We start from the raw sequence: 22,782 nt of genomic DNA on the forward strand, positions 1-22,782 counted from the left end.
CAAAAGGGGGAGATTAATTTTAACATGATGACTTTGAATTTTTACTGATAACTTTGATATAATTTAGATATGTTAATGAACTAACCCCAAGGGGCCATAGGTAGAAGTTGGTCTGTTCCTTCTAAAAAATCCATTAAAATGAGGCCTTGAATTCCTGCCCCTGAACTCCTTCTAACTTCTAAGGATTCATGGTACCTAGTACTCCCAACTCTAATTCATGGTTACAAGAGAGATATTCTTTGCCTCTCCCCATCCCATCCTCTTCCCCACGCTGCTTGATCTACTTCTCCATCCCATTTCCTTTTCTCATACCACCATCTTCATCTGTATCCCTTCCTACTTTTTGCCATTTATCTCAGTATTTTCTGTGTTCTCAATATTGTCTCAGTACTTTTTCACACCCTTTGTGGTTATTAAAACATGATTGCCACCCCATTCCTTGCTGCCAATCATGATCTTCCCCAGTGAGTATCCAAAGAACTAGTTCATTTCATAATTTGAAAAATTAACAATTCACTAAAGAAGTGAATAATTTTGGCAATATGTAGTCCCTACCCATGTATATCATTACTATTATACTAAGTACAACTTTTACCAACGATACTATGTTTTATGGTAAAGTGTATCTCAGATTTCTGGGGAAAATGTTCTATAACTCTATAATTTACCTTGCCATCTTAGGGAATACCTTTCCTTTAAGCAAAATATATTTTTTGGATGATTGTTCATGGAAAAGAAATATGTAGGGGCTAATGAACTAGTTTTAGGAATGTTTGCCTCTTGGAATTTCACAATAGCAGTCACCTTTATAGGGACTTAACCTTTCAATAACAGTTGAGGGAGTGGACAAGAGGGAGAGTCTTAACTTTTAACTTAAAAACTTAACTTTTAACTCCAGTCTCTGTCTCCATCATTCACAGATATGTGCCAGTCTTCTTAGATTTGGAATCACTTTTTGTTGATTTGTTTATTTTGACAACTCAGGCAAATTTTCCTCTTCCTCACAACTAGCCACAATAACATTTAGAAATATCAAATGTAGTGGGGAGAGGAGAGAGAGGAAAGGAAGAAACACTTTTATAGTGGGTACTCTATGCCAGGCATTATACTAAGTGCTTCTTATAAGTATTATCTCATTTGATCCTCAAAACAATTCTGAGTGTCAACTGCTCTCATTAACCCTATTTTATAGCTAAGAAAACCGAGGCAAATAGAAATTTAAGTGACCTGCCTGAGGTTATGTAACTAGTAAGTATCTGAGGGCAGATTTGAACTCAAATCTTCCAGATTTCAGGTCCAGCACTCTATGCTGTACCACCAACTTCTCATAGTGAAATGAAAGGAATGTTGGACTGCGAGTCAGGAGACCTGGTTCAATTCTAGCTCTGAAACTAGCTGTGTGATCTTCAGCAAGTCCTCCTTGCTAGAATCTCAGGATCCTAGGATAGGAACTTTAACATCATTCTATCATCACATTTCATCTGCCACACCTAAAAGATTCATTTAGCTCCCAAATAAAGAGGTGGAACCTGTTATCTCTTGAGGCAGTCTATTCCACTTTTAAAGAGCTCTAATTTTTAGGAAATATTTCCTCATATCAAGTCTAAATCTTCCTTACTTTACAATTCACCCATTGTTCTTAATAATTTCACAGTATTCATCTTTAATTGTTTTATAACCATGGTACTTTCCACTTACTTAGTGGTAATCATTGTCTATTGTTTTCCTGGCTCTGCTCATTTCATTTTGCATCAGTTCATGTAAGTCTTTCCATTCTTCTCTATATTCACAATATTCTTTGTTTCTTAGGGCAGTGAGAGTCAATTAGAACCACGTAAACAACAAGTTATTTAACCATTACCCAATCAAGGAGCATCTATTTTGCTTGCTAATCTATAATTGCTTACTACTATAAAAAGGGCTGCTATAAATATTTTGATGTACATGGAACCTTTCTTTTGGTCAGTGACATTCCTTGAGATATTTGTTTAGCAATGTAATCCCTGGGTCAAAGGATATGGACATTTTAGCCACCTATTTTAAATAATTCCCAGTTGTTTCAAAAAAGATTGTACCAAATCACAACTCTACCATCAATGCAGTAATATACCTCTGAAAAGAATTAGGGGACACATTGAATGCTGTCATTTGGAAGGGGTTTATCATTGTCCAACCTGACGAAGCTGTCAATATTGCCTTTGACCTTCCTGGTATGATTGGTGAGACCTTACTAGATGTAGCTGGTACCAGATCTAACTATGCTCTTTCACAAAGGTCAGTTTCCAACAAATCGCCTTACATAACCTTTCTTCTGTCCTGTTCCACTTTTACAACAATCAAATTAACTCTACCATTGCTTCTAGAAAAGACAAGAGTCAACTGACCTCTCATTATTCAGGTAACTCTCCAGATCAAAATACTTTCCCCAGCCATCATACCCCTAATGTGTCGCCTCTCCCTTTTAGAATATGTTTCTTGAAGGAAGGGACTATCTTGCTTTTGTACTCATAGCCTCATCTTAGTAGAGTGTCTGGCACATTATAAGTGCATTATAAATGCTTTTTTCTTTCATCTGTTCATTCACTTGTTCATTCATTCATTTACTTTCTTGTCTAATTTTCTTTTTTCAAAATCTCTCAGGACAAAGAGTCCCATGGCCACTCACTCCATGTTTTTATCAGATTAACAAAGGGTTTTACTGTCCTTAGGACCAAAGGGACTCTCTCATTTATGTAAACTCATTGTTCTTGCCTAGACTTTGTGCCAGCAAGCAGAACATCTTGTCCACATACTCCTCAGAAAAATCCTTTATGCTGTTATCTATACTTAATGTGTCTCTGCCCCTTGGCCTTTTCCTCCAAATTGGAAAATTCTAATTCTTCCACATTTTTTTCTCAGAGATAAGGGTTTCCAAATGGTAAATCGTGCTAGTTCTCTATTCTCAACATTCTTCAACTCTTTAACTGATACATTCTTTGGAGGGTGGAGGTGAGGGAAGGATGGGGGAGCACTCTTCTGGTTCTCAGTCTCTGTGCCTTCTATTTTCAATGCCATCATGGTTCTGCCCCTTGAAGCTCAGACTATTGCATTAACAGAATTTTCTCCTGCCTCTGAATCATCTTTACTAACTTTCCTGGAGTCCAGCTTTTAAAACTTCTCATTCCCTAATACAAAAACCTATGGAGAGTTGACCATTGTCAACCACTTTAAGTATTCCATCCCTCTACTTGGCCTATAGGACCTTTCCTGAAAACTATATTCAATGACATTAGCGTAAATGCAAAGAAAAACATTAAAAACAAATAAACAAATCACAAACTAAAAGTTGTGAAACTAAAAAGACCAAGCTTAACCCCCAAGATGTAGAAGATGATAGATATGGAACACTAAATAAACTTATTGACATTTAATGTGTTGATTCATTTCAATGGCTTCTTTTTCTTTTTTATTCTTTTACAAGGAATGGAGTAGAGGAAGGACAAAGGAAGGACAAGATATTGATACACTTTTTTAATGATAAGAGAGAATGTAAATCTCTAGAAATCTAGCACTGGTCCAAAACCCTTCCAACTCCCTAACATGCACTCTCAGGACATTTTGTTTTCTCCATCCTCCAGCACAAACCAGGTTCATTTTTGCCTTTGATTCAAGGTTATGTACCATTAGAACACAAAATCTTTGAAGGTGTGGAATGTTTCATTCTTTGTATCCCCATCCTTGTGCCTAGGAGGATACCTGGTACATAGTGAGTGCTTAGTCAACTAATGACCTGAAGTATTCTTCCCCTTCTCATGTACCTAGCTAAGTCTTACTTGGGCAGCAGGTGGTGCAGTGGATACAGCACTAGGCTTGGAGTCAGGAAGACCTGAGTTCATATGCAGCCACTCATTAGCTGTATGATTCTGAGTAGATTACTTAACCCTTTTTGCCTCCGGTTCATCTGTAAAATGAGCTAGAGAAGGAAATGGCAAAGCACTGTTGTATTTTTGCCAAAAACAAAAACAAAAAAACTCCAAAATGTGGTCACAAAGAGTGGGACTGACTAAAAAAAAATGTCTGAACAATAACAAAGCCTTCCTCATCCTTGTAGGCCTTACCTTACCTCTTCCATGAAGCCCTCCTGAAGTATTCCAACTCCTGATAATTTTTCACTTTTCTAAACTCCTAGATTAAGTGCCAAACAACTCAGTCTTTAATTGTTCTCTATTGCAGAGAATTTTTCATCTTCTGTTAGGATTATCCCTTCCCTGCCTCTCCAAGCTATTCACAAACTCATCTCACACTCCCTGTCTTTCCCCAGGAGTTAGCATGATAACTAGTGTTCAATAAGGGTTGGCCGATTCCTTGCCTGGAGGACTTCTTTCCTTCTCTCTGGTCATGTGCTTTTACCATCCTCCCAGTATCACAATGGTTTCTCTCATGATGAATGGTATTTATTTAACTTTCATCTCGGTGATTTTCTGCTATAGGAGATTGACATCTTCATGATCACAAATGATCAGTCATCTTGTCCCACCACCTCCTTCATCTGTAACTAGGGAACTAGACTTACTAAAGCCCAGGGCTTCCTTTCTGCTATGGTGGTCCCTCACCCCATCCTGCTGATTGTTGCCTGTATCACCAGACCAAAAGACTAAGCTTACTACTTGGGGGCAGACTAACACTAACAAATATAGTACAGCCATATTTTGGGAGACTTAAGTCTCTTGCTAGTCTGTCCTTATCCAGTTGAAGTCTCTACTACCTCCCTAAAGTTTCACTTTTACAGTTCTTTATTCAGTCATAGAGAAAGCATGATGAGCTAAATAATCAGAGGCACCAACCACATCAAAAGTAAAGGCTGTCTATTTTTGAGAGCAATTTGAAATTATGCCCAAAGGGATATAGAACTGTGTGTACCCTTTGATGCAGCAGTGTCATTACTGGGTCTGTATCCCAAAGAGATCATAAAAGAGGGAAAAGGACCCACCTATGCAAAGATGTTTATAGCAGCTCTTTTTATGGTGGCAAGAATTAAAAATTGAGTGGACAATCACCAACTGGGGAATGGCTGAATAAGTTATAGTATGGGAATGTAATGGAATATTGTTATTTTAATGATGATGAATGAATGATGAACAAGAAGATTTCAGAAAAAGCCTGGAAAGACTTACATGAATTGATGCTGTGTGAAGTGGGTAGAACTAGGAGAACAGTGTACACAGTAACAGCAAGATTATGTGATGATCAGTTATGGTAGACATATCTTTTCATCAATACATCAATACAAGATAATTCCAATAGACTTGGGATGGAAAATGCCATCTGCATCCAGAAAGGAAACTATAGAAACTGAATGCAGATTGAAGCTTATATTATTTTCACCTTTTTTTGTTTGTCTTTTCTTTCTTGTGCTTTTCCCCTCTTGTCCTAATTTTTCTTTCACAACATAACTAATATGGAATTACATATAAAATGATTGTACATGTATAACCTATATCAAATTGCTTGTTGTCTTGAAGAAGGTAGAGAAGAAAGGGAAAGCAGAAAAGAAAATTTGGAACTCAAAATATTATAGAAATGAAGGTTAAAAGCTATCTTTACATGTAATTGGAAAAATAAAATGCTATTTAAGTTGGTTTTTAATTTTAAAAAGACTGTGGCATCCCATAAGGACCCACAATTTCTGACTGAGCCCCAGGCATTACCTTGGGGGTTCTTGTGCCATTAAGTATCTCATTATACTCTTTACAAATCTATTCCCTTTTTCAATGTAACAAAGAGTTAATATTACATTGCCACAGTTCCAAGTTCCCAAACACAGGTATACTCCCCAAGGCAAACTTTTAAGTGTTTGCTTAAATTCTTTCAAAATACTCCCATCAACACTGACTGTTCCTTGACCTCTATTAGTGATGCTGATTCATACAGACTAATAATAAATGGACTTCCTATTTGTCAAAATCTATAGTGTCAAAGTCTCTACTGTCTTAGAAAAATAAGAATTAATGTTGGACCAGGCAGCTATGTGGCATAGTATATAGCATCAATCAAGAAGACAGGGTCCAAACTTACTGGCTGGACAAATCATTTAATCCTGTTGGTCTATATTTTCTCCTTAGTAAAGTGATAATGGACCTAACTCCCGAGGCTATTGTGAAAATCACATGAGATTAATAAGTCTAAAGGACTTAGCACAGTAACTGGCACACACTATATAAATGTTAGCTCTGATTATTACTCTTGGTGTCAAGTCCTCAGTTTCCCTAGAAAGACCTAACCAGTCTCCCTTAAATAGAAGACATAATCAATAGGAACTCCAGCTCCTACCCTAGGACTGGTTCCTACCAAATCCACCACTCCCCATCCCTTTTTAACCCTAGTTCTAAGAATTGTCGATCGATTGCCCTCTGTCTCCAAACATCATTCCCTGAGATTTCCTTTTGAGCAGGTATAGGGAAATACTAACGACAGTCACCTCCCAAGTTTCCTAATCTTGGAACCTTGGTCGTACAAAAAATCGTCATTGAATTGTAGTGCTCAGAACTGGGATCATCTGCCCCGTGGATAACTGAGTGTTGACTTTGTATGACGTGTCCTTAGAGGCTCTTCCCAGGTTTGCCAATAATTTCTGTAACTGGTTCCTTCCAAAACCATCCCTGCTCTTCTCAACAATGTGGTGATTCAAGGTAATTCCAGAAGTTTGGACACTGTTTTTAGAAAGTTTAGTTTGGAAAGTGGCAATCACACCCAAAGAGAGAACTATGGATGCTGAATGTAGATTAAAGCATAGTATTTTCACCTTTTTATTTGTTTTTCTTGCAGGCCTTTTTCTTTTGGTCTGATTTTTCTTTTACAACATGACAAATATGGAAATATCTTTAAAAGGATTGTACATCTTTCACCTATTTCACATTGGCTACCGTCTTGGGGAGGGGGGAGGTAAGAGAACACAAAATTTTACAAAAAATGTATATTGAAAACTATCTTTACATGTATTTGGAAAAATAAAATACTATGTAAAAAAGAAAAAAAATAAAAAATAAAACCATTCCTGAATCTAGCATCTCATACCCAGAGAGGAGGAAGGGATAGTGAGGTCTCTTACTTAAGGAGGAGATACCTTATATTCTTAGCGTATACCTTACTCACCTCTGTTCACCTTCTGGTTCAGGAAACTCAGGACTACATCTTCATAAATATTTTCAATGGTGATGATATGACTATAGTCTGCAAACACATCTTTCTCATACTTATGCAACTCCTAGAACCAAGATGTGGAGGGAGAAGTCAGGGCAGGTGCCTCGACAAACTTCCTTGGCCAACATTTCCAGGGGCCAGTCCTGGGCTTACACTATGTAAATCTGGACCTCAGAGTGATAAACTCTACTCACAGGTCTGGTTGCTTAGTTCCTTGTCTCTTGAGTTCTGGACCGTCTTACCAGGGGCAAGAGGGTGACTGGGTCTTCTTAGACTAATTCATGCTACCCACTCCTAAGAAATGGACTTACAAAGCAGACCACACTGAGTGACAAAGCATGCCTTTGAAATTTAGCAGATACCTGTATCCTAGAAGAACACCAGCAGGACAGCCAAGTGGAGACTCTATAACTCCCTATAATTCTGGAGATAGATCCCTCTATCTTTAAATTTCCTTGGTGAATATAAAATTGGAGATAAGGAGAGGAAGTTGTGTTAAGGGAAATTCAGTTCCTCTGCTTACTGATCCCCTTCTCTCTTCTTCTTATGATGGAACAATTCTAATCCAACAAACATTTATTAAGCTCCTACTTGTGTGGTAGGAAGAGCTAAAGTCAATGAAAAACTCTTGCCCTCAAGAGCAAGATTTTCTAGATTCTACTGGAGGGAACAATATATAATGGACCATTACATACAGGTAATTGAAGGAGGAGAGGGTGTTAATAACTAGGGATGTTGAAAAGATTTCTTGCTGAAGCTGGCACATGTGTCAAGTTTTGAACAAAGTTGGAAATTCTGAGAAGCAAAGGTCAGAAAAGACCCCATTCCAGTACAGGACACATTCCAGGTGAAAATGCAGAGAAAGGAAACTGAATGCTTTATTCTGGAAACAAAGAGATCATCTGGGCTAAATTAGAGGGTGTATAGAGAAGTAATATACAATAATCAATGTCAAACTGAATAGTTGGTATTTAACCAGGGAAAAGAGGGAGCCCCTGAAGTTTCTTGAGAAGACTGGCACGTTTCAATCTGATTCAGTTCAATTCAATAAGCATCTATTAAACACCTACTGAATATAAAATACTAATAGACTTTATGGGAAATATTTCATGGAGTTGATTCCTCTAGGGGAAAAAATAGGGGGAAACTACTTAGATGTGTATATACTTTACAAAGTTTTTGACTCATCCTAGCTCTAAAAGGTAGGTAGTATTAATTATCTCACTTTTATGGATTTCTTCATCAGAGATTGTGATTTGTCCAAGGTCACTTAGCTAGGAAAACCAGAGCTGGAGCTTGAAGATGGGTCTTCTTGATCTATATCACACAGACTGTATTACTTATCTTTTCCATTGTTACTCTTTTCATAGTTACATTAAATTTGTCCCACTCTTTATTTTACATGGATTCAATTCAACAAATATTCATTAAATGCCTAAGATGTGCAAGTTACAATGTGCCCAAAGATAATTTCAAGGCCTTAAGCCTGGCTAACTGAGTGCCAACAATAGTTGGAGGAGAAGCAGATTTGGGACAGGATGATACTAAATTCATTTTGGGACATGTTGAAATTGAGGAATAGTGGCAACATTCTGGGAGAGATACCAACAGGAAGTTGGGAAACAGTAAGGACTACATGGGCTTAGAGATAGCCTGGCCCTTTCCCTGCCACTTGCAAACAATCCCAAATCTCCTCCATCCAAAATACACCCTCACTTATCCTATCATGTCCTTGAGCTAGAATTCTTTATTTCTCTTTCCTTTCACAAACTAGTTCGTGGGAAACATTATCCATGCTGCCTACCTCCTCTTCATCTCCTCTCAGTTACTACTCAATCCCTTGTAATCTGGTTTCCATCCTCATCACTCAGCAGAAATATCTCCTTCTAAAGTTGCCAATGAGCTCAACTGCCAAATCCAAAGGCTTTCTCCATCCTCAAGCTTCTCAACTGCTCTGCAATCCCTGCTGTTGTTGAGCACTCTCTTCCTCCTAAAATCTCTCTCCTCTCTGGATTTCATGAACCTGCTTTTCTTGATTCTCTTCCTGTCTGCCTCTTCTCAGTGTCTTTTGCTATGTTATGCTCACTAATACTCAGGGATCCCATTTCCCAAAATGCTTACTCTGTCCCTCTCCCTCCCTCTCTCTTTCCTTCCCCCATCTTTCTCTTTCTCTCTCCCTCCCTCTTCCCTTCCCCTCTCCCCCCGATGGTTATCTCTGTCTCTTGTCTCTCTGTATGTCTGTCTCTCTGTGTCTTTGTTTCTATGACTGTGACTGTCTGTCCGTCTGTCTCTTCCCCTCTCTGTTGCCCCCCTTTCTTTCTCCCCACATACTCAATGAGTTTCTAAGTCTTATCAACTCTTCAATATGTCACATCTGTTCTGTTTATTCTACTTCCAGAACTACCATCTTAGTTCAATCCTTTATCATTTCTGGCCTGAGCCATTTCAATAATCTCTTAATTGACTTCACTGCCTTCAATTGCTCCTCTGCCTCCAAATATTCTCTATATTGCTGCCAAAATAGTTTCCTGAGTGGATTTCTTCGATGAAGAGAAGATCTAATTCAGTTCCAATTGATCAATGATGGACAGAATTAGCTATACCCAGAGAAGGAACACTGGGAAATGAGTGTGAACTATTTGCATTTTTGTTTTTCTTCCCAGTTATTTTTACCTTCTGAATCCAATTCTTCCTGTGCAGCAAGAGAACTGTTCGGTTCTGCACACATATATTGTATCTAGGATATACTTTAACCTATTTAACATGTATAGGACTACTTGCCATCTCTGGGAGGGGGTAGAGAGAGAGAGGAGAAAAGTCGGAACAGACGTGAGTACAAGGGATAATGTTGTAAATCATTACCCAGGCATGGGGTCTGTCAATAAAAAGTTATAATTAGTTTAAAAAAACAAAAACAAAAACAAAATAATTTCCTGAAGGACAGGTCTGATCACGTCCCATCCTAAACCAATAAGGTCCAGGGACTCCCTAATGCCTATAGAATCAAATACAAATTCCTTTGATTGACATTAAAAAGCACTCCATACTCTGGCTCCAACATGTCTTAATATATATTACTCTCCCTTAGGGAGGCTGCTAAGTGATTAAATAGTGGAGGCAGGAAGAACTGAGTTCAAATTCAGCCTCAGACACTCATTGTGTAACAATGGGCAAGTAACTTTATCTTTATCTGTCTCAGGTTTCCATCTGTGAAATAGGAATAATAATAGCACCTTTTTCCCATGGTTGTTGTGAGGATCAAATGAAATAATATTTTTTAAACACTCAGCACAGTGATTGGCACAAAGTAGGAACTTAATGTTTGTTTTCTTCTTTTGTTCCTGACAAACTGGCCTTGTTAGTGCTCTGTGCACGTGATGGTCCATATTTTGCTTCTGCATAGACCAGATACTCTCTTCTCATCCACCAACCCCCCCCCCAATATCTTAGAAACTGTGTCAAGTTTCAGTAAAAAGACAATGTCCTTTAAAGTGGGAGAGATGAGCATGTTAGTGAGATTACAGTTGGGAGCAAATAGGGAGAGATTGGGGACAAGTGGGTTTCATCATCCCAACAAGAAAATCTCCATCCTCTGCCTCAAGGACTTTTCTAGTATAGACTTCAGAACTATATTAATTTAAGACATCTAAGGAGGCAATACAATAGTATCGTGGGAAAAGTCTTGGTTCTAGAGTCAGAAAATCTAGATTTGAGTCCTGAAACTTGCTAAGTATAAAATATTTATTAGCAAGTTACTTCTTTTCTCAAGCCTCAGTATGCTCTTCTGCAAAATAGGGATAACTGCTCCTGTCACTATCATCATAAAGATCAATGGCATTATTTAGACCTCAACAATCCCATAGCTGGAAGTTTCCTTGAGCAAACAAAGGCAGTGGGGCTCAGGCTTGGGGGGAGGCTGCCCCTGGGTTTTACACTCACCAGTTTGCAGTTCACCTCCATCCTTCTCAGCAAGAAAGGAAGGAAAATCTGGACAAGCCATTCTTGAACAAAACGCTTCTGAGCAAATCTGCAGTCAGACTCAAATTTCTATAAGAACAATTGGGCAACAAGCCTTTGTTAATTATTCAACTGAGAAACAAACATATACCATGTGCCAGATACTGGGGATCCTGAAGGCAAAAGGGGAATAATTCCTGAACCCCAAGGAACTGTTGGCCTGTTTAGTCATGTCTGATTCTTCATGACCCCATTTGAGGTTTTCTTGGCAAGTATTTGTCATGGCCTTTTCCAGCTCATTTTATAGATGAGGAAACTGAGACAAAAAGGGTTAAGTGACTTGGCTAGGGTCACATAGTGACCATATTTGAACATAAATCTTTCTGCCTGTAGGAAGCACTTTAGCCACTGTACCATCTCAGTCTAGCTAGAGGAAACAAATAGAAAATCCTATTTGTTGTTCAAAGTCCTCCATGATCTTACTCCTCACCCCGACCCTTCTGGTCTTCTTCCTTCCACATGCTCTTTGATCCAGTGACATTGGCCCCCATGCTGTCCCCAGAACACTATCTCTTGGCTCGAGGCCTTTTCTCTGGCTGCCCCACAGTGTGTGTCTAGGGCTATAATTCAAAAGAGATATAAGGTGATTTAGGAGGGAAGGCATTAACACTGAAAATATCCAGAAAAACCTCATGTAGAAGGTGGCCCGTGGAACCCAGCCTTGATAAGAAGCAGAGATTTTAAGAGGTGGAGGTTCTAGGTGTGGGGGACAGCCAGACGAGCCTGTGGCAGGGTGGTCACAGCAAGAACAAGGGTGACGGGGGAGAGAGTGTCTCACTTTTAACACACGCCCCTTGACCTTCTCCAGCAAGCAGAGGACGTGTCTTCGGCGAGTGGCTGAGAACACATGTTGGGCTGAAAGCTGTTGGAAGGTGTACACGGCATTCTCCATCAGCTAAGAATGGAAATATTAGAAAAGATGTGTGGATTCCCAACCTCTGGCTGCTTTTTCCTATCCCCCTCATGGGGGAAGAAAATCACTAGGACGTGTTCCATGCTTCCTTCTCACTCCTCCACCCCCCCGCCCCCCTCCCCGCCCCGGACAGGCCCAGAGCTTCACACTCACTTTCCTTGCTGACCCTTCATGGTACCTGTTGCATGAGATCCTGAGCACTAAAGACAAGGTTTTTAGTGCCATGGAAACCAAATCTCTCCTTCAAACCCTGAAGATTGCCCCAATAGAGCTCTGCTTTCTGGTAGCATGGCTGCATCAGTTCTAAGTCCCAGGACAAATCTCCCAATGAGCCAACCTGTAAAAGTGTAGCACATGGGGAAGAAGTCATGACCCTTCCTGCTGGACCCCATCTAGTGCAGTCATTCAAAAAGAGATAATGGGGAGGGGTCCCTCACCCTTTGGGAGAGCCATTCCCTAGATTGGGAAGAGCTGCTTTTAGAGTTCAGAGACAGGATAGAAATCTAAATGCTACAAGGACACTGGCCTTGGAGGGACAGGAAGGAAGGAAGAAAAAAAGAAAGAAAAAGAAAAGCTGGGAACAAGGGAGAAAGCAAGGAAGGGAAAAAAAAGAAAAGAAAAGAAAAGAAAAGAAAAGAAAAGAAAAAAAGAAAGAAAAAGAAAAGAGAAGGAAGGAAGGAAGGAAGGAAGGAAGGAAGGAACGAAGGAAGGAGGAAGGGAGGGAAGGAAGGAAGGAGGGAAGGAGGGAGGGAGGAAGGAAGGGAAGTCCCTGCTTTCAAGGAATTCATATTTCAATGGAGTTCAGAGCTGCTATGTACAAAGAAAATACAGATATCGCCTGCTGTCTTGGGGAGGGGGGAGAAAATTTTAGAATCGAAAATTTTACAAAAATGAAGATTGAAAACTATCTTTACATGTAATTGGGGAAAAATAGAATACTATTAAGGGGGGAAGAGAAAAAAAGCAATAACAAAGGAGACATGGATATGACAAATTGGAGTTAATCAACAAAAGGATTGGGAAAGGCCTTTTTATTCAAGGTGTAATTTTAGCTGGGATTTAAAGAAAGCCAACTAAGTGGCCCTGGCAGAGTCAGGAAGATTCACCTTGAGTTCAAATCTAGCCCCAGACACTTACTAGCTGTGAGACCCTGGGCAAGTCACTTAATCCTGTTTGCCTTAGTTTCCTCATCTGTAAAAATAAGCTGGAGTAGGAAATGGCAGACCACTTCAGTATATCTGCCCCCAAAACCCCAAAAAGGTCACAGGAGTAAGATGGTTCTGAAAGGACTCAACAATAGCATATGCTAGGCATTGTGCTGAGCACTAAGGGTACAAAAGATTTTTGTACAAAGATAGTCCCTGCCCTCAGAAAGCTCACATTCTAATGCCAGAGCAGAAAGTGACAGTGCTGGAATTTCAAAGTATTCTGCCCACTTCAGAACATATTTGGAAGGGTCTGTCTAGTCCTAGATGCCCCACATCGCTCGAGTTCATCCCAGAGCTGCTACCATTGGTTGAAAGAACTAGGGGTTTTTAGCCTGGAGAAGATAAAACTGGGGTGAGGGGTGTCTGTGAAATTTTTCTCCAGGAATATGAGAGGCTATCAAGTGGAAGATTAGACTTGTTCCCTGTGGCTTCAGGCTGAATGGAAGTTATAAAGGACCTTAAGGTCAAAGACAAACTTTTTAACAATTAGAGCTGTCCAAAAGTGACCTAGGTGGCCTTTAGAAGTATTTATTTCCTAATTATTGGAGGTCTTCAATGCAGACTGAAGGTCAAGGGACCACAGGAGATTCTTGTTTAAGCAACAAATGCCCTTTGAGCTCCCTTCCAGCCTGAGTGATTCTTCACATCGTGGCCCTGAGAGGAAGGAGATTTCCACATGTTTCTTATTATAACTCACTTCCCCTCTGTGCCAAGGAAGTGCCCCAAACAGCCTTCATGGTCAGCACTCTTTCTGCTATCTTATTTAGCTCTAGGAAATGTGAGCTCCCCCAGGAGGAGCACAAGATGTGTGATGGCAACCTACAGAACAGCTGAAGGAAGTGTGGATCAAGCCAAGGATACACTAAGTGAGAAGCAGAGAGTAACAAGAACCTTGCCTGACCACTCTTGCCCGACTCAGTCACAGTAATCAGAGACTGTGCCCTAAGCCTCTATAACTCCCTAGGCATCCAGTTGGACAGTGTCCAGTCTAAAGATATCTATCAGACACCTTCCCACTGCAATGAGGCTTCCTGGAAAGGGAGCTTTCGGGATGAAGGGGAGGGACAAGCAATTATTAAGCACTTTCTATGTGCCTAAGTCTTTTTTTTTTTTTAAATAGCTAAACCGCAATCCTGTGAGGTAGCTGCTATTATTATCTCCATTTTACAATTGAAGAAACTAAGGCTGATAGAAATTATGTAGCTACTTAGCTCTGAGACCAGATTTGAATTTGGGCCTTCCTCACTTCAGGACTAGCACTGATATTCATAAAGTTAAATTGATAGATAAAAACTAAATGATATGAACAGGCCATTCTCAAAGCAAGAAATCCAAATTATCTATAATCAAATGAAATCAAATGCTTCAAATCACAAATAATTAGAAAAACATGAATTTAAAACAAAAATTATGCCTCATATCTATCAAACTGGCAAAATTGTCAGAAAAGAAAAAATAAAAATATTAGAGGAACAATAGTATAGTAAAGACATGCAACTTTGAAAGAATTAGGAACTTTCATTAACCCAACGACCAAGCCCGTTGGACTCATGATGAAACATGCTACCACTTCCTGACAGAGAGGTCAGATTGAGATATATGTTGGGAGGGCACAGACAATTTGTTTTGTTTGACTATGTATATTCATAATAAAGGTTTTGTTTTTCTCTCAGTAGGAGGGAGGAAATAGGTTTTTGTTAATTGAAAAATAAAATTTAATTTAGAAAATAAATAATTAAAATTAAAGACAACAAAAAAGAGGAAACATAGAAAAATATTTATAACAATTTTTTATGGTAGCAAAGAAATGGAATAAATTGGTGTCCATCAATTGGGGAATAATTGAACAAATGACAATATATGAGTGTAATAAAACAGTACTGTGCTGTGAGAAATGAACAGTCAAAGAACCGGAAAAGATTTATATGAACAATGCAGAGTGAACCAGGAGAACAAATTCAACTATAACAAAACTGGAAAAATAATAATTTTGAAAGACTTAAAAACTCTAGTCAATCCGATGATTCACCCTAATTCCTGATGAAGAATTCTATCTGCTTTTTGACAGAGCGGTATTGAACTGAGAATAAGATTGTATAGCTTGAGAAACATATTTTTGGAGATAGCAAATATGGAAATTTTTTCCTGATTATAAGTATTTGTTACAAGAGTTTTGTTTTCAATTTTTAAGAGGGAGAAATAATAAATGTTTTCATAATTTAAAAAAAATTTTAATTAAAAAAGGGAAGAATTTAATATTTTTAAAAAGGGAATTAAATAAAAAAGGATATAAGCTGGGGATCACATGGGAAAGTCTCACCTCCTCTTTCAGCACAGCAACAACTCGACTTCTCTGAACATTTCTGATCAGACTGTCCATTCGATGGACAAGGAAGGTGCCAATCATATCAATCCCTTGGTGAACAGGTTTCAGAAGCTCCTCCATCACCCAGGCCAGCTGAGGCTCTACTTCCCGGCTGAGGGAGGACTCAACAGGGCCACATACCATTGCTGAGAAAGAACAGAGTGTTTCATGAGGCCCTATGCCTGGCAGAAAGCCTGGGCTGAAGCATGAAGGAGGAGGTATCTGGGATCTGGGGGGAGACACAGGGGTCACAGGTCTGTTTCCCTGACTCATCAAGAAAGTCCTGGCTCAGTCACTGGAAAGTGAGCAAACAAAGGGGAGGGAAGTGGGAGGCAGGGATTGGGGTGGAAAGGTGGCAGAGACACTTGGGAGTTGAATCTTGCCCATCTGCCAGCCTGCTCCAGGCCAAAGCAACGTCTTCCTCCTCCAACCAATTCTCACTTTGAAGTTTTTGAGCAATCTGGTTGCTTAATGCAAGCATCTGATCGGCATCGGGACGAATTTTCTTCTCCAACTCTTTCTGGAGTTCTTCCTTTTCTTGATGGAAATTTTGGAGTTCAGAGGAGACCAGCTTTAATACTAGAATATAAATTTCATCTAAGAACTGTTCAAACAGCAGCAGCCAGACAGAGATAGATAGAAAGGGAGAAGGAAAGAGTGAGGGAAAGAGAGAAAAGGGAAACAGAGGAGAGAGAGAAAGAGAGAGAGAGAGAGAAGAGAGAGAGAGAGAGAGGAGAGAGAGAGAGAGAGAGAGGAGAGAGAGAGAGAGAGAAAGAGAGAGAGAGAGAGAAAGAGAGAGAGAGAGAAAGAGAGAGAGAGAGAAAGGAGAGAGAGAGAGGAGAGAGAGAGAGAGAGAGAGAGAGAGAGAGAGAGAGAGAGAGAGAGAGAGAGAGAGAGAGAGAGAGAGAGAGAGAGAGAGAGAGAGAGAGAGAGAGAGAGAGAATTCAAAAATTATATATAGATCACAGCAGTTTTCTAAACGTTTTTTCCTTAGGCCCAAAGCTCCCAAGTGCTGACTTAGCAAACACAGTGCCAGCACATCGCAAGTATGTTGGTTGTATTTCTTTTTGTTTGCTTTTTTTTTGGTCTGGAAAGGGAAGAGGAGGGGTTATAGCATCCATTTAGTCCCACAATCCTGAGTGCTGACACCCTGAAGGCACCGAGCGCCTGCCCCACCAGAGAAGCTCTGAGAGCTGTGGGGTTTCTGCGTATGGTCTCCCACAAACCACCGACAGGATCACCGTACATTAGAATTGTTAACCTTTCTTGTGCCATGGTTCCTCTTTGGGGGTGAAGTCTATGGATCCCTTCTTAGAATGACGATTTTAATTAATTAAAGGAAATGCTCAATTTTGGTTAGAGTTTAGTGAAAATGAAGGTGTAATTTTTTTCTCGTTCAAGTTCATGAATCCACGGTTCCCAGAAAGTTAATCCATGGTTAAGACCTTAAGGGTGGAGAAGCCCTGTTCTACTCTTTGGCCACCAACCCGGAGACACTGGACTTGAGCAAGAGGCAAAAACCTGTGTGGCTCCAGCAATGACAATTCTGTGCATAGGAGGAAGCAGAGTGGAGGAGTTACCTTCCTCCAGGCCCATTTCCTCCGACTTCCCACACCCCGGAGCATGGCTGGCTTCTGGGCCCGAAGCTTCGGCAACAGATCCCGCATCAGCAGATTGGTGAGAACCTAAGGCCAAAGGAAGGCAGGGGTAACCGCTCTACGGCTGGAGAAGCCTGGCTCCCCCCAGCAGTCCCTCCCTGGGCCACAGCCCCTACAAGCAGAACCCCCCCGCCATTTATCTCACAAACCTCTGCATCTGTGCCCAAAAGGAGGCTGTCGACTCCATAAATGCCTTTCTCCTGCCTGTAAGACTTCACTGCCTCCAGAAAGGCCTCCGAGTCGGGGGAGTCTCTTCTCTGTAAAACTGAAGCCCATTTTATCCTCATTCTTCCACGCTTTGGTCTGCACGTGGCAGTCAGCTCAAGGGGGTTGCTATTGGCCCTGAAATCCTACCAAGGACATCTTCCTGATCCTCCTGGCCAGCAACCTCCTTTGATCTCAAAGAGCCTTGTGTCCCCCCCCCCCCCACATCATCAGCATTAATTTTCTGTTTGTGTCCTATCTTCCTGGACTATGAGCTCCATGAGGTCTGGCCACTACAGCTTGCAAAGGCATTGATAAAAGGAAGCAAAGAAGATGACCAAGGGCTGGAGTCTGACACAGGAAGATTGACTGAGGGACCTGGGAATGTTTAACCTGGAGAAGAGAAGACTGGGGGCGAGTTTGGGGTATTTGAGTATTTGAAGGGCTGCTCTGTGGATCATTAGACTTGTTCTGTTTGACCCCAGAGGTGGAAGTTGTAAAAAGATAATTTAGGCCGGATGTCAAGAAAAACTTTCTAACCACAAGAGCTGTGCTGAAAATAGAATGTGTTACCTCAAGTGGTACATAATACAGTCTAGAATTTTCCAAGCAAGTAAAGTTCAATTGTTTAAAGATATTACCTTTTCCCCCACCCCCAATAATTTTTAAAAATTTAAGACATTTGGTCAGAATCCAAGCCCTCCCTCATTTTACAGACGGGGAAACTGAGGCTAAGTGACTAGTCCATCATGGATAGTAAATAACACAGCTGGGGAAGCAAGGAGTCTAGATCACAGGTTTTGAATTGGAGAGGACCTCAGTGGCTCTTCCACTTGACCCATTCTCAAAGGAATCCCCACCTCTGATTGGAGATCTCCAAAGAGGGACTGGCTGATCACTTGTTAGGCATACGAGAGTGGGATTCCCAGATCTGTCATTATCTGTGTGACTTTGACTATGTCACTTATCCTGTCTTTGTCTCAGTTTCCTCATCTGTAAAATGGGGGGGATACTAGATGGTTTCTGAAGACCCTTTTAGTCATTCAGTCCATGATTCTGTGATTTCTCTGACCTTAGATGAAGTAGGTGCTGAATACCATGTCATCTGTTGTTGAATGCACTCCATAGTGACAGAGCACTTTCCTGAGAGACTGTCCCATCTATCAGGTGTATGTGAAAGGAAAGAATTCAAGGACTTGTCCAGACTTTGTCTGTGACAGCAGGGACCTACTCACGGGACACAGACATAATTCTGACTGAGCCCCTCAGAGAATTCATCTCACTTGGGCTGGGCCCAGACTTACCTGTGCCCCGGCGCCGAATCCCATCTCTCAGGACAGACTTCCAGCTGTCCTGGGATTCTACCGTGTCTGTGCACAAGCAAAGGGGCTGTCGGAAAGGGTGACAGAGATAGATGGGAAATCCCAAAGGGGGCTCGATGATTGGATCTGGATCTTGAATGAGATGGTTCCCTGGAAAAGAGAAAGATTTTACCTTTGTCTTAAAGTCAAGAAAAAAGCTTGTCTTCAATTTCTTGAAGGATATTCTTGATTTGTCGGAGACAAATCAAGAATATCCTTATCTACAAAGGATGGGGAATTGAGGGCCATTTTGCTCGAAAAATTGGCCTTTTATCTCTCTCCTTATGACAAGGGATCTCTAAGCCTCAGAATGCTCTTCTCTTGAGGCTGCTGAGGGAATCTAGAACCAAGGAAAGGGATTTGGAAACCTTAGGGGCACCATATGAATGTGAGCAGTAGTGATTATTCTCTAGTAGGAAAGTCTTACCTGTTGAACTATGATAGAGACATTCCTTCCATGAGGTCACTAGTTTGTAACCAGTCAAAGCAACAAACCCCTGTGGCTCGTCGCCACATTTCTGTTCCTAGAAAAATACCCAAAGGATCTATTCAGAAATTTTCTCCACTACAAGTTATTCTCACCCAAATTTAGGAAGATTAGCAGCTAATGAAGCAAGAACTCCCCAAAATATCCACTCATGAAACACTTTCAATGAAGCATCACAGAGGCATGGTGCTTTAGCACGGAGCTTGGAATCAGAAGACCCAATTCTAGTCGCAGACCTGAACGAAGGATTATAATTTTCTGTGTCATCTTCAGCAAATCACTCCCCAATCTCTAGATCTCAGTTTTCTCGTCTGTAAAATGAAGGGGTTGAATTAATTGGTCTAAACCCTGCCAGCTCCAACATTTTTTGCTACTGGACCCAGATAGCTCTGGAGGAAAGAGTAAAGGTAGTAACTTTGCACAGCCCTCCCTCACTTAAATCCATTGATTTGTAATAAATCACCTTCAAGAATGAAGGACAAATCACAATAACAATAACAATTTCCCACTCATGTACACTACATTCCAGCCCTTTATTTTCCAGCCTTAGGGTACACATACCCTAAAGTGTCCCACCTCTGGATTTTTCCTCCTAGAACACCTTTGTAAATTCCTATCAATCTTTTAAAACTCAAATGCCACCTCCTGGAGGAAATTTTTATAAATTCTTCCCAGTTGGAAACGATTTCAGTCTTTATACGGTACTCTGGCATCAAGAACTCAATGTTAGTTTATACATCTTTCCAATGCTTTCATCATTTATTTTTAAAATAATTACACTCTGGCTAGACTCTAACCATCATGAAGGCAGAGAGCATCTTCTATTGAAGCTTCTCATCGCCTCCATTCCTCCAGATCCCAAGATCATAGAGTTAGAGCTAAATGGGGCCTGAAAGGTCCTACTCATTCATTTTACAGATAAGGAAACTGAGATGCAGGGATGGGAGAATGGCTTGAGCAAGGCTACTCAACAAATTAGTTATTGGTCCAAGACTTGAACTTGAATCTAGGACTAAAACTAAAGATGGTAGATGTCCTGCCCAAAATCACACAGATGGAAAATGGGAGACTCAAGATTTCAACTCAGGTCCTCTACCTCAAATCCACTCTTAAAGGATTAATTAAATATTTGCCAATTTTAAATACAAGATTTGGTGTTCTGTTAACCTAAAGTTTCTATGGAGATAAGGTGACTTGGAAATGGGGAGTGGAAGGGGATGTATGGGCAAGCCAGCTTATGTCTAGTGAAAAATGGCAGTTACAAAGATGGTGGGAGAAGCAAACTTCTTATCTGGCTGAGCCCCTCTGAGGGGCTCAGTCAGAATTATGTCTGTGTCGCATGAGTAGGTCCCTGCTGTCACAGACAAAGTCTGGACAAGTCCCTGAATTCTTCCACTTGATGGATGGGACAGTCTCTCAGGAAAGTCCTCAGGAAATAATTTGGAATTAATTATACTCTATGAACCTCTCTTTCCTACCCTGAAGTGCCCATAACAATGAGGGTACTGCTGAGAGCATGTGGTACCCTCCACCTTTGATATAATGACATACTTTAAGCATCTATATCTTAATTGAGGTTAAATTTCTTATCAATATTATTCAAACCAAGAAAAATCCATTAAGTAATTATCATGTATATGATACTCTACTAGGTGCTGGGAATAAAAAAAAGTGAAACATTACTTGCCCTCAAAGAGTTTATAGTCTATTGAATGTGCTGGTAGAGTCATACTATGTACATAAATTAAGCATAATATAAGGTAATTTGAAGAAGGAAGGTGTGCAAATTAATAGGAGAAAGGGAAGAAAAAAGAAGGCTTCATGGAGAGTGTGGTCCTTTCATTGAGTCTTGAAGGAAGACAAAGATTCTGGGAAAAAGATGAGGGGAGGCATTATAAGCATGAGAGATGGATTTTACAAATGCAACAGTGTTCACTTCAGGGCATTCCCTAGGATTCAAGTTTGACTAGAATGGAAAATGAAAGGAGTGGAATAAAATTAATAATATAAAATAGAATAGCATAGAATAAAATAAAATTAGGCTAGAAAAGTCTCCTCCTCCTTAAACAGTAGAGAGCTTCTGGAGGTCTTTGTATAGGGGAGTATATGGGCTCCAAATGCCATGTTGGTTTGAGTTACTGAATACGTGGCTCAATACAACTCCACAGAATGCTCAGTCAGTATGAACTGACCTTCTGCATAAGGCCATTCCCAGTCCCCTCAGCTGCTGGTACTTTCCTTTCCATGGTTACCTAGTGTTTGACATGTATATGAACTGTGTGGACTTATATACATACTATTACTTTTCCCATTAGAATATAAGCTCCTTTAAGACAAGGACTATTTCCTCTTATCTTCGTATGTACCTGGCTTATAGTAAACATTTAATAAATGTTTATTAATTGATTTTTGGGGACTGCAAAATTCAAAATCCTTCAGAAATTATTTTAAATGGCAGAGAACTTCTAGAAAAACCAACATGACCTTTCAAAATAGAAAATACAACCAATGACAAGAACTATTCAAATTTTCTCTTCTGTAAAATGAGGGGATTGATCAATGAGTTCTAACAGTTCTCCAGGTTCTGACTTTCTAAGATCCTGCGAGTGTTCATGTCTTCCTCATATTGGATAAGAGGAATCTAGGAACACAATGCCTGAGGCAAGGAGAAGGGGATATCTATACAATTAGTACAAAAACCTAATGAGAGTCATAATTCATAGGATTAGAAGATAATTTATAGGTTTACAAAGTGCTTGTCTCACAAAACTGTATCAGGGCCCTCTAACTACGGCCCGCAGGCCAGATTTGGCAGCTGAGGCCATTTATCCCCCTCACCCAGGGCTATGAAGTTTCTTTATTTAAAGGCCCACAAAACAAAGTTTTTGTTTTTACTATAGTCCGGCCCTCCAACAGTCTGAGGGACAGTGAACTGGCCCCCTATTTAAAAAGTTTGAGGACCCCTGAATTGTTGATGGTATAAGTGTGGTTTTCCCATTTTATTGACCAGGAAAGTGAAGCTTCCAGAGATTGACTTGCTCAGGGGGACACAATTGGCAATATCAGAGCTAAAACTCAAAGCCAGTGTGTAAAGTCAGAAATCAGAACTGGAAGGGAGATTAGAGGCCAGAAGTTTCCCAGAGAGGAGGTCCTCCTTCCTTTTCTCTCATCAAAGAGGATGGAGGATGGATATTGGAGGGTTTCTCCCAGATTGTCCACTATTTAAAGATGTCACACAGAGAATCCTCTTCAGTATTTCCCACCCGGCTACTTTCTTGAATGCCATCATTTCTAGAAACTCATTATTCTGCAAGATAAAATCAACCTGGAAATTCCTATCTTTTTAGATCATTTTCTTCCATGACTACATGACTTCATGGCCCTCCTCCT

The 22,782-nt window shown here is 40.3% G+C and overlaps 1 protein-coding gene across 1 annotated transcript in view; it reads right to left on the reverse strand.

Annotated features, from left to right (window-relative positions):
• NIBAN3 (niban apoptosis regulator 3) overlaps positions 1 to 22,782 on the reverse strand; it is a 37,557-nt gene that overhangs the window by 9,038 nt on the left and 5,737 nt on the right. The window contains 10 exon segments of the mRNA XM_051975213.1: positions 7,132 to 7,243; positions 11,119 to 11,226; positions 11,975 to 12,091; positions 12,288 to 12,446; positions 15,638 to 15,970; positions 15,972 to 16,373; positions 17,122 to 17,367; positions 17,490 to 17,605; positions 18,849 to 19,016; positions 19,333 to 19,429. Coding sequence (XP_051831173.1) covers positions 7,132 to 7,243; positions 11,119 to 11,226; positions 11,975 to 12,091; positions 12,288 to 12,446; positions 15,638 to 15,970; positions 15,972 to 16,373; positions 17,122 to 17,367; positions 17,490 to 17,605; positions 18,849 to 19,016; positions 19,333 to 19,429 — 1,858 coding nt within the window.

The sequence above is a fragment of the Antechinus flavipes genome, chromosome 1 (assembly GCF_016432865.1).
Source record: "Antechinus flavipes isolate AdamAnt ecotype Samford, QLD, Australia chromosome 1, AdamAnt_v2, whole genome shotgun sequence".
NCBI lineage: Eukaryota > Metazoa > Chordata > Mammalia > Dasyuromorphia > Dasyuridae > Antechinus > Antechinus flavipes.